The sequence below is a fragment of the Echiichthys vipera genome, assembly GCF_963691815.1.
Source record: "Echiichthys vipera genome assembly, chromosome: 1".
Taxonomy (NCBI): domain Eukaryota; kingdom Metazoa; phylum Chordata; class Actinopteri; order Perciformes; family Trachinidae; genus Echiichthys; species Echiichthys vipera.
In genome coordinates this window covers 37,623,724-37,636,275 of record NC_139826.1, presented here as the reverse complement: position 1 = coordinate 37,636,275, position 12,552 = coordinate 37,623,724, and the positions used below count along the sequence as shown (strand labels likewise).

At 41.1% G+C, this 12,552-nt stretch overlaps 1 protein-coding gene across 1 annotated transcript; it reads right to left on the bottom strand.

Annotated features, from left to right (window-relative positions):
- Positions 1-15: 15 nt before the first annotated feature.
- LOC310952174 (high choriolytic enzyme 2-like) lies at positions 16-7,384 on the bottom strand (the record flags this gene model as incomplete). The annotated part of the gene is made up of 10 exons (XM_083920682.1): positions 7,370-7,384; positions 7,208-7,286; positions 6,909-6,927; positions 6,750-6,800; positions 6,345-6,473; positions 5,893-6,013; positions 4,168-4,346; positions 2,000-2,081; positions 1,456-1,558; positions 16-75 (listed from the first exon to the last, which is right to left on the bottom strand). Exons 2-10 carry the CDS (start codon positions 7,259-7,261, stop codon positions 16-18), a joined length of 798 nt encoding a protein of 265 aa, XP_083776808.1. The 5' UTR covers positions 7,262-7,286; positions 7,370-7,384.
- Positions 7,385-12,552: the final 5,168 nt, after the last annotated feature.

Below are 12,552 nucleotides of genomic sequence, written 5' to 3'. Positions count from 1 at the left end.
ACAGATTGGCTGCTATCATGACGAGCTGAGAGTCGAGGTTTCTGGAGGCGACTCCTTCCTTCCGTCAGCACGTTTCTGGATGTAGGAAAATAAGAGATTCTGATTTAATATCTCATATGTATGATATTCCAACCCTACCTTTTTGTCTCCTGCTGTTACATGATAACCTAAACAGTAGTGGGATTAGGTTTGCAACGGGTCGGACAGTTTCTAGTACATTTCTAAAAAATTAATGTCTGAAATATATGGGAATTAATGGGAAATAACTTGAATATACTGTATGGCATAGGTGTCAAAGTCAAGGCCGAATGAATTGATTGATTAGTATTAGAACCGGCCCGCACGCCACAGCCGCCTGCTGGTGTTATCCACGCACCAAAACTACATTACCCACAATGCAACGGTAGCCCGCAAACTCACTGCAGCGCCGCAAGTGGGCCGCCTCGGCTTCATTATTCATCAGCATTCAGGACAGATGTCAACTTTCAGCCCCCCCCCTCCCAAATAACGGCTAAAGGGAAGGTGGACGATGAGAACAGGGTGTTTCAAGCACATGTTCACAAAGCTGTGTCTTTATCTTGATATTAAGGAACACATTTTATTTTTGAAGGACATTTTCTTTTTTGCTGTTTGCCTGTTGAAAATGTTTTCCTTGAAATAACTAAAGTCATAAGAAAATCTTTCTTTATTCATTTAATGTGTTATCTCTTTGGATGAAGTTTGTTTTTGTCTTTTGGAAAATGTTTTCACTTGAAATTAGTGACAGAGCCGTACAAAAATATTGAATTATTCATTTAATTATTAAATAAAATACGGTACACTGTGTTAGGTCTTGGTTCAACAGGTTATATGCATCATTTTAATATGTTTTAATAAACATTGAACCAGTCCGGCCCTCGGCTTATAGCAAATATGTTTTTTTTGGCCTCTGATGTATTTGACTTTGACATCCCTGCTGTATGGGAATTAACGTGAATGTATGGGAATTAATGGGAAATAACTTGAATATATGGGAATTAATGGGAATATATACAGGAATAACAGGAATCAAAATCCTGGGGTTATTTATCTTAAATGTATTTAACCATGCACTGTCCATACACATGCACAGATAATCCATTACATTTACATCCTGAATGGGACATTCTTTAAAGAATTTTTTTTTTTCAACATTCATGTTTTTTGTTTTTTTCTACTCAAATAGATGGGACAAAAAAAGTCTTATAAATATATATGTATATATAAAATATATAGATTTTCATATCAGCATTTGACAAGCTAAATAAAAGAGTCACAATTTGCTACATTTTCCAGTTTATTCCCATGGAAAGTTTCTCAACTTTGAATATTCCTGGGAATTTTGCAACCCTTAGGGGGATGCATTTGTCGTGTTTTAGTTTCACAGTTATATAGAATAGTCTTAAATGTCCACTCACAGCAGTAAAGCTTGTTTACACGGGCGATGTCATTGGCGCTCATCGTTGTGGCCATTCCAATGCTATCAGTCAGATTATTTTTGGAGACGATGGTTGGCAGCCCATTGATGGAGAAGGCGTATCTTGAGAAGCACATAAACACAACAGATTTGGTACACAGACAAATGCAAGCACACATTCGCGCACACACACATACACACACACACACACACACACACACACACACACACACACACACACACACACACACACACACTTACATGAAAAGTGGGGACTGTCACATTAACAGGGACATAGTCGAGACAGTCCATTAAAAGTCATGCATTCAAACCTCATCAGACATAAGTGTATGTAACACTGACACAGGAGGTCCCTTGCGTATTTCTATTAAACGCAACTGTTTACTTATTGGCCCCTTTGGATGCAACTTTTGCGGTTTTGACTTCACTTCATGTATTTGCTAAATTAAATTACTAGGTATTGTGGAGATTCCTATATAAATTGACTAATGAATGAGTACTCCTTTCACCAGTGACATTGCGTTTGCAAACACAAACACTCACTCGCTGTAGTGCATGACAGAGTTGAAGTCGTAGGGAGTCCCCAAGTTGTGAGTCCTCGTCTTCTCAAAGTTATCTTCCACACCTGCATGGGAGGAACGAACAGACCAAAACGTTTGAGCACAGCATAAAAATGTTTACCTGTTTTGTTCTTCAGCAACGGTGGATTGAAATTGTTTGTCTGTGGTTTCAAACTGGTGCATGGTGCATATCTTGGCTTCCCTGAAGTTCACATCTAAATGTCTATGTTATAAGTAGACAGAAATACTGTCGGAGGTAGTTTGCAATATCGTTACTAAGATTTGAAATAAATGGTGACTTATTGAACATTTGAACAAAGGCTAATATCGGCTGCTGACTACTTATGTATATGTGCAACTAATTATCAGCCTCTTAAACGTCTGGCAGCAGAATCCTCATAATTATCAGACTACAATAACCATGAGAACAGTTGTTAAAGGGATATTCAGAGTCTGGATAAAAGCAAAAGACAAAGGCCCTCATTTATCAAACGAACGAAAATTAGCAGAAAAACGTGCATACGACCATTTCCTGGCAAACTTCGGCATTTATCAATTTGGACGTGAGCGGGAGCTACGATCAAATCTCACGTCTGGTCTGAGATCGTGTCGCAAATTTGAGCCTGTGGTTTTGTGGTGCAGCAAAATCTGGCTGAAAATAATGGACAAACCTCAGTTGTCATTAAGCAGAAGCAGTCACACATTAAGAACAGTTAAAAACGGATTCTTAAAACGAATAAAAAAAATAAAAATTGTGGTTGGAGCGATTGATTGTACTCGTGCGGCTGAAGGCACCATCCATGAATGATTACGCGTTCATCCATCGCCAAAACTACCACTCGATAAATGTACAGGTGATTTGTGATGCCAAGCTGTTGCTTTTAAACGTGGTGGCCAGGGGACACACACGATTCTTTTATATTTCATAACAGCTCGGCTCCAGCCCCCCCGCGACCCCGACGGGGACAAGCAGTTGAAGATGAATGTACGAATGAATGTGTTGGTGGGCGGTTGCAGCAATGCACACTGCAGAGCCAAAGTCATCTCCTCGGTTAGTGGCTACCCTCGATAAATTGCATTAAATCAAACAAGATATGAGATGATTAACATCTTGGTATGGTTCTTCTAGGTGACAAAGGTTTCTTCTTCTTCTATGGAGTTTTACGGCAGCTGGCATCCATGATGTTGCATTGCTGCCTCCTATTGGACTAATGTCCCACAGAATTAGATTCTCCCATAAAGTCCAGTGTCAAATAAAATTTTTAAAAAGTGACGCTTTCCCTCCCCAGTTGTTCCCACATCAAGTACGCTTTTTAAGGAAACTTCCTTCATCCCACACTGCCTTAGGTGCCTGAACAAGTCTTGTCTACAGGGTTCATACTTCCTGCAAAATAGCAATACGTGTTCAACAGTCTCCCTCTGCTGACAAGAACACAGTCCGTCCTGGTGACAAAGGTTATCCTCTAACGAAATACCTAATAACCCAGCTGGCAAACCCCGCTACAGAGCAGGAGCGCAGGTTCCACACGTGTGTCCTGTCGTACAACCAATTCTGTTGATTGATAAATGAGGGCCAAAGTGTGCAAAAATATATGCTTGGAAATAAGCGAGACCTACCCACTATCATAAACGCTTTCTAAAATGTTGAGGCTGATTGCTGGCAGCAGATATTTTTGGATTGTTCGTAACTCAGGAGTCCTCATGACTACTTTTAACTTTTCTTAGATTTCGGAGCTGCTTTTGTCTCTAAAACACTCCGTGAAATATTCTTAGACCAAATTTTGAGTTACTCCTAAATCAGCAGGTTAGTCATAACTTTTAGACTTAAGGTTCTCTATAAACAAATATCTGCATATAGTACCCTTGGTGTGTTTGGCCACGAAAACTTAACTGTGCATCGTCCGATCTGCCTCACACCTGTTAATAGTGAGTTGTAGGCAAAGTGCCACCAGAAAGTCAGCCTTATGTGACAAAGACCATCTGATTCACATGAAATTTACATGGTTTGGTCTCTATAATATATGCAGCAACATGACATGATGCTTAGTCTGCCTAACAGCCTCATAGCTGTAAACACTTGTTTTGTTATTTTGGTCTAATTTGTGTAATGTGTGTGTCTTTCAGTCAAGATGGCATAAGGGGTGATCTGACCTGGCCGAATGTTCTGGGTGAGGATGGTGACGTAATCGTCTCTGTCGGAGCGGACGTGCTCGTGGTGGAAGCCCAGAGCGTGAAGAACCTCGTGCTGCACGGTGTCCTCGTACAAACAACCGTTTTTCTTCAGGGAAATCGGCTGTTTTCCCCCCACGCGGCCCAGGTAGGACCAACACCTGTCACACACAGACACACACATTTTCTACACTCAGAATATTTTTCCACTTTGCACTTTATACTTACGATACAGATCGATTCATTTAAACAACTGTATGAGGAAAAAAGAGGTCAAATGATCCAATATATTACAAAAAACAACATTAGAAAAAACTCCTTTTTCTTTCCTCTCCCTATAATCTTCTCACAACCTGTCAGATTTGAGCTCCAAATCGAGCAGCTACTACAACAGTTGAATGCTGCTTTAACCCCTGTGTTGCCTTAATGGTTTCTTATATAACTGCTTTCTATTTAATATCATTAAACAGCGACCATTAGTGGACTATGACGGTTATGTTTTGCATCAGAGCGACTTGGTTAGGTTTAGAATAAGGTTGTGGTTTGACTTAGTACTTCAAGGACACAAACACCGGTCCTCTAGGTGAGAGGCCTGTGCTTTAGGGACACATCCACCATCCCAACTCTCCTCCAAAGCAAAAACAAATGGGTGTACATAGCATTGTAGATTAGAATCTACCTTATTCTTATTCAATGAAGATGTTTATACATCTTATGGGTGTGATTCATGGTTCTAAAATGGGAGAAGACTATTTGTAGTTGCATCACATTAATATATAAACGTTCAAGAATGATATTTCTTGATTGCACAAGGTATTTGATGGACAGGTTGGTTCTTAATGCAAGATACATGTTGGGTTTAAAATTCCATTAAGCTTCTTTATTTTGGGGATTTAGGGATGGTTGATACATTTTTACCCTTAGGACAAGCAGAGTATACTGAATCTTAACACTAACACTTTGGGGGCGACAGTAGCTCAGAGACAAGAGACAAAACATGGTTAATGTGACAATGAATCAATTTCATCACTTTAATAAAGAGGAATTAGTGGCAGTTACTATGTTACTATGGTACGAAGGTGCAATTCTTCCAGAGCTAAGTGGCAACTTCCTCATTGCAACCAGAAACAATTGGGTTGATGGCAAATGTAGTTTAAGAGGAAAGCACCCTAACTTTACTGAAACAATGGGCAGCAGTAGCTCATTCCATAGGTGACTTGGCTGGGAACCGTAGGGTCGCTGGCCCAACCACTTGGGGCGCCGGTCACTGGCAGCCCCCTCGCTCTAACATCTCTCCATTAATTGCATGTATAGGTTCTGTCTGTGCATGTGTGTATTTCAGGCCTGTGTGTGTAACATGATTAATATGAAGAGTGAAAAAATTCAATTTCCCCATTGCGGGATCAATAAAATTCTTCTTCAAACACAACAATGACACATCACTATCAATCCTGATTTCATAATGAAATATATATATAAATATATATCTATCATAGGGACCTTTTACTGCAGAGCACTTTACCTTTTAATGCTTTTTATTATGCTGATAATACTTTTACTTGTGTTTGAGGAGGTTTGAATGCATAGCTTTTAATGGACTGCCTCGACTATGTCCCTGTTAATGTGACAGTCCCCTCTTTTCATTTAAGTGTGTGTGTGTGTGTGTGTGTGTGTGTTTGCCGCACTCGTGTTTGTGCGTGTTCCTACCCAGATCCAGAAAAGATGCGGAGGAAACTCGTATGCTTTCTCCTCCTCCAGATAAAGCGAATGCAAGTTGATTTGTGGAAGGTCCGCAGACCTCTAATGATGATTTTTCTCTCTGCTTTGGCTGCGCACACAAAACACAGATACAACAGAACTGAGAAACCTTTACTTCAAGGAGAGTAACGCACATTTTCATTGTTAATCAATTCAAAATCTCACTTATCGCAGAACTTGGTATGTGTCTCTTGAAATTAGAAAAATTATAAATGATCCTTTGTCCTCAGTATTATATTTTCTACAGTTTTGACTGATGATTCTGAGGATGTTGTTGAATTCCCGCCTGTTAAGTAAATCCATGCGCGCCCAATCTGGTGAATATTGCTAATCATTTTTTTTCCACTACAACTACGTTTTGGGAGTTCTGACTGGAACCAAACAAAGTCACTACAACTCACTGTAACTGGCAGAGATGGAGACAGGCACTTTGACGTATCTTCCTTTTTTGGGCCACTTGCAACCTTTGAACACGCAGACATGTGCGTTCTTCTTGTGATTTGGCATAATGTCACCGTGCGTCAAGTGTTCTGCAGAACAACAGATAAACAGACACTTACATGAATATCAACCAAGAGTTTGATGGACATGGACCAAAGATCAAGGCTGCAATCAATGTTTTTTAGATAAAAACCACATTTAAAAATGCTCAACAAATGAGTTGATTATCATAACTGTTGATAACTAATTCATTTTCTATTGGTCAATAGCAACTAACAGATGAATTGTTTCAGCTCTACACCAAGTCTCAGTGTGTTTTTGCCATCATGTATTTAGACTTAGATAATGTAACTCTTCTGTCTTACGGTTGTGGTCATTCGCTTTGGCGATGACGTCTGAGACGCTCGAAGACGCATCTGTAAGAAATCAGAGGGCAACAGAAAATATAATGTAAATATGTAAATATTATTTACATTTGATGTGGAAGAAAAGTGATTTCAGTATTTCTCCTTTTTTCAACTCACCTCTTTGATCAGTTGCACCCTGCAACACAAAAGGCAAAACATTGCACATGTAAAATCATGGTTTATATTATATCTATATCTTATCATAATAAAGCTTCTGTCAAGTGTGAAGGAAACTAATTAAAATATGTTTTTGGGGGGATAGCAGCAAAACTGCTCCATCTTGGAGGCTAATAAAAACAAGATGATGAATCAAAATGCACTAAGGTCGTAGTCGTTTCTTTTCAGCTCATTAAATGTTGAAATTTGGGGGATTTCTTCTTTTTAAACTAAAGTGTTGAAAGCGTCACTGGACTTACTGGAGGAACAGCCGTCAATGAGAGGAAGAGGAGTAAAATGATCACTGGAGTCATGACTGAGAGTCTTTTCCCGTTATATCTGAAAATAAAGTCAAAAGGAATAAGTTAGGTGTGTGTAATATATAAAAACAAAAGAATTAGTAAGAGATCTGTGGAGTTTACCTGCTCGACCTGAACTCTGATGCTGGATGCAGCAGGTGCTCAGCTCGACCCTCTTTAAAGGCAACTCGCACTGGGTGTGCCGGAGGATTCACCAATGTCTGTCGAGCTGTCGGTTTGTTTGTTGATGTGAAGCTGCACAAAAGAAAGAATTGCACTGACAATAACTTTATCTGAAGGGACATATCCCAATTATTTTATAATCTCATCATGTTTTGTGAGTAAAATTTAAAGAAAACAACCTGAAGATATCAAAACTACAGAAAGAAAGAAAGAGTAAAGGCAAGAACAATAAAAATCAACAATGAACCCTCAGGCCCGTTTGGAAGCACGTGTCAAAAACTTGACTCGTGTTGAAAACTCTTCATGACATTGAGTAGCTGTGGCATGCATAACTGAGCGTGTTTGAGTGTTTGAGTTTATAGCATCTTGTTTCTTTAAAAGTTAGAGTTTAGAGGTAGAGTGGCAGCCAATTCGCCAATATCATCCCAATTGTGCAAGACACAGCTGAATCAATGTACAAGTTTGTAGCTGAAATCAACTCAATCAAGAGTGATTTCAAAGGAGGGTGTGGTCCATCAGTGTTTCCCCTAACATTATATAAGTTGGGTATGGCACCTCTGCCTTCCTCAAACGTCAAGTAAATGTGATCTAATTGTATTTTCTGAATAGCGTCAGATCACAACAGGAGTCATTTAAGGATCCCTTTCCTATAGAACAGCTATTTACTTTGTCCTTTTAGTAAACAAATGAAACAGTCTTATGTTATTCATGTTATTTGCACGACAGCATGTGATTTCTGTCTCTATATGGTTGTGTTTTTACAATTCTCAGAAAACTCTGACAGTGTTGGAGATTCACTTGTTCAAAGATCGTTAAATTGTTTGGGAAAATGCATCACTCCCAATGGGGGGGGGAAAGGAAACTGAAACTTAGCAGAGATCCTATATTGTTAGTTCAAGAAGATGATTCACTCCTACAAAAAACAACTTAAACAGAATTAAACAAACTGAAATTCTTTCTTTATTTTGTTGTGCTTTAAACCATAAAGTGATTTTTGATTTAACTTTGGACTGTTTCTGTTGGGGAACATTATTTGGACCTTTTGGAGGACTATTTAAAAGACAACCTAACCATTAACTTGTCTGAATAAACACCGGCTGACACGCTACCAACGCTACAGTGGAAACACATGAAAAACACCATTCCTTTAAGTTTTTTTGTAACCCCTCCCCCTCGCTCTATACAATGAGAATGTAAAGTCAATGTCAACAAGGGTTCAAAATCAAGTCACAGACAACACAAAAATTCCTCCACACTTGTTCATCAGGAAACATAGTCTATACGTAGAACGGGTTCATTCAGGTTTGTCAAACTGAAATATGTACGGGGCAGGGATTTTTGTCACATTAAGTCACTCACTAATGTCTTGTGTCACTCATCACTCATTAGAGACGCACCACAGCCATTTGTGTGTGCTGCTGAACTGTCAAGATGTTCCAAGAGGCACTTGGGAATGTAGCGGAGCTGCAAATTGTTGTTTGGTGCGTACATGTGCTTTGTTGTTAACACTTGAGTACAAATCCCATCCACAATAATGGAAAAAAGAAATAAATGACGTGCCATGTGATTAATGGACATAAATTAATTGCATATATCTCTACTTGCTATGAGACGCATTTAAGAATATTCAAACGGATTTTGGTAGATGAATAAAACAGTGACATTATTAAGGCTGGTCAAATATCCAACTTTGGATTAAGTCATGGAGCATAGACTGTAAAACAATATAATATAAAAATAACAATAACGGACGTAGTCACTGTGATGTCACCTATTTGGTGAAGACTACTGTTATGAAGCCAAGAGGGCTGGTGGGGCTGCTACGCAAGTGACGTTTCAATGGCGCTGCACTAAGCTAAACACTAAAGATGGAAACTTTCACTGATAAAAGCAGATGGCGCAAATCCTTTAATGGACTACCAGCAGGTGAGCGGGGAGCTCCCTGTGCTGGTGCCATTAATCCACTAGTGCGTCTGTGTTCTGATTTGACATTTGTGTTTTCAATCACCATAAACCCATCTGTCCACATTGCTCCCCAGTTTACCTTCACAGGCCTTCTGTGCTTTTTTTTTCAGCTTCAATTTTACTACCACAATTTGGGAATCTTTTTTCTTTGTCCTACCCACGGGTGTAAGGAAACAGGTTTTCACTGGAAAGCTAGTTTCTGGGTTTGTATTTATACTGTCCAATTCAGAAAAACAGCAGCAATGGTCGTTGCTGTTAAAATGTGGAAAATGTTTAGATTTTTCTGGCCATTTTTCTTGCAGCGCTACGAATAACAACCCTCTTCTTTCCTTTTTTTGTTGTTACACTTTTACAAAAAATCCTGCAAATTTGACACACACTGTTCATTTTTCTGCTAAGTTTGGTTTTAATCAGTTATTTATGCACACTGCAGTAGTTGGAGCAATCATTTTAAGCTTAAACCATCAAAACCACTCAGAATCTGAATTTTAAATTAAAGGAGCAAACGTAAAAATAAAATTAAAACCACCCATTGACTGTCCAACGGTTAAACCATGAAGCTAAAGATGTGTTTTTCTCTTCCAAACAGAAGTTCCTTGAAAAGCAACTTGAGTTTCTCATCAGGGATTTTTCTGACTCAGCAGGTTATGGCAGTGATTGACGTGAAAAGATAAAGCAACAATTTACGAGTGTCTATTTTAAGTACAGTACATCCTAAAGGGAAGTAATTACGAATACCAGTGTCTGAAAAGGTTTGGGTATCTGTATGACATGTTTGGGTGAGCGTGACAACAGCTTGACGTTACCCTTGGACTGACAGTGGCTCCCTAGTAGCTAAGCAGCTACTACTGTTCAGCTTGAAGGGTGGAGGGGAACTCAAGTGAAAAAACTCAGCGGCACATGAAATAAACAACCCATATTACAGTCACAATTAAACACTACACCAGTTAGTTATATATTTAACTTTTTACACGTTTTAACCAAAGGGGGCCGTTTAAATTTGTCCACCATAGCGGGGGTGGTATTGTTTACTCTTCAATGACACAAGTTTAGCCCTTCCAGGCTATTAAAAAGCCAAACCTACATAGATACTGTTTTTACTTTACTGCACCTATTAATGGGGAAAAAAAATTAAAATAGAGATTAACTTACCTTGCACAATCCTGTCCACCTAACCATCTCCTCCGCGCAGAGTAAAGCCACTTTTTGCCTTTTTCCTCATCTTTCTTTAACTGATGACTTGTAAAACCAAGTTCAATCAACACATTGAACTCAATGAATAACTATAGGTTTTTCTTTCTAAAACTTGTAAAGTTGTGGACAAAATCCAAAACTTGTCATAGCTCTTTGTGTTAAAGAGAGATAGAAAGTGGACATAACTAAATGAGGCACTGTTTTACAGTGCAGCCAAAGAAACAGAAGAACAATTCACTGTTTTTTTTATCATCATTCTCTGCTGAGAAACAATCAAAAATGCGAAAAATCACAGAGGACCACCGCCTCAAATAATATTATGTATATTACATATTTCTCTGGACAAATGAAGAGGAATAGAGACCCTGCCCGGAGGAAGCCCGGGGCCCCCGTCTGGAGCCAGGCCAAGACGGAGGGCTCGCCGGCGAGCGCCTGGTGGCTGGGTTTGCCACAGAGCCTGGCCAAGCACAGCCCGAAAAACTGTTGTGGCACCTCCCTCCTCTCCATCCTGTGGGCCCACCACTCGCAGGAGGAACCACTTGGGTCGGGTGCGCTGCTGCACGGGTGGGAGTGAAGGTGAGGGGCCTCGACGGACTAGACACGGGCAGCAGAAGCTGGTTCTGGGGACGTGGAATGTCACCTCTCTGTCGGGAAAGGAGCGGGAGCTTGTGCGGGAGGTGGAGTGCTACCAGTTAGATCTGGTGGGGCTTACCTCCACACACATTCTCAATTCCTGGAACCGTACTCCTGGATAGGGGTTGGACCTTATTCTTCTCTGGAGTTGCCCATTGTGTGAGGCGCAGGGCGGGTGTGGGGATACTCACAAACCCCCGGCTGAGTGCTGCGGTGTTGGAGTTCACCCTGGTAGAAGAGAGGGTCGCCTCCCTACGCCTGCGGGTGGTAGGGGGGAAAACTCTGACTGTTGTTTGTGCATATGCACCAAACAGCAGTTCAGAGTATTCGGCCTTCTTGGAGACCCTGAATGGAGTCCTGCATGGGCCTCCAGTAGGGGACTCCATAGTTCTGCCGATAGACTTCAAGGCCCACGTGGGCAATGATGGAGACAGCTGGAGTGGCTTGATTGGGAGGAACAGCCTCCCTGATCTAAATCCGGGGGTCACCTGTTATTAGACTTCTGTGCTTGTCACGGATTGTCTATAATGAACACCATGTTCGAACATAAGGATGCTCATAAGTGTACGTTGTACCAGAGCACCCTAGGCCAAAGGTCGATGATCGGTTTTGTGATGGTATCATCTGATCTGAGGCCGTATGTTTTGGACACTCGGGTGAAGAGAGGGGCAGAGCTGTCAACTGATCACCATCTGGTGATGAGTTGGGTCAGAGGATGGGGGAAGATTCAGGACGGACCAGGTAAGCCCAAACGAGTAGTGCGAGTGAACTGGGAACATCTGGAGGAGGCCCCTGTCCGAGAGATCTTCAACTCACACCTCCCGCAGAGCTTTTCTGGCATCCCTGTGGAGGTTGGGGGCATTGAACCGGAGTGAGCAATGTTCAAAGCTTCCATTGCTGAAGCTGCAGCGGTGAGCTGTGGCCTCAAGGTCTTGGGTGCTTCAAGGGGAGGTAACCCTCGAACACTGTAGTGGACACTGGTGGTCAGGGAAGCTGTCTAACTGAAGAAGGAGGCCTTCCGGGATATGCTATCCCAGAAGACCCTGGAGGCAGTTGCAAGGTACTGGCAGGCCAGAAGGGCTGCGGCCTCTGCTGTGTCAGAGGCAAAGCAGCGGGTGTGGGAGGACGAACGAGCCAATCCAACAAAGAGTTTACTAGGGGAACGTTAACAACGGTCCAGCGCTGCATGCCTGTTAGCTCAGGGTCTTTATAGTCCTACAGGTAATCACCGTAACAGGCTGCAGCTGGGAAGAACACGCCTACCGGACCTAGACAAACAAAACACAGAGGGGAGACACATGCAGGGAAAAACACAGAGAGAGAGACAAACT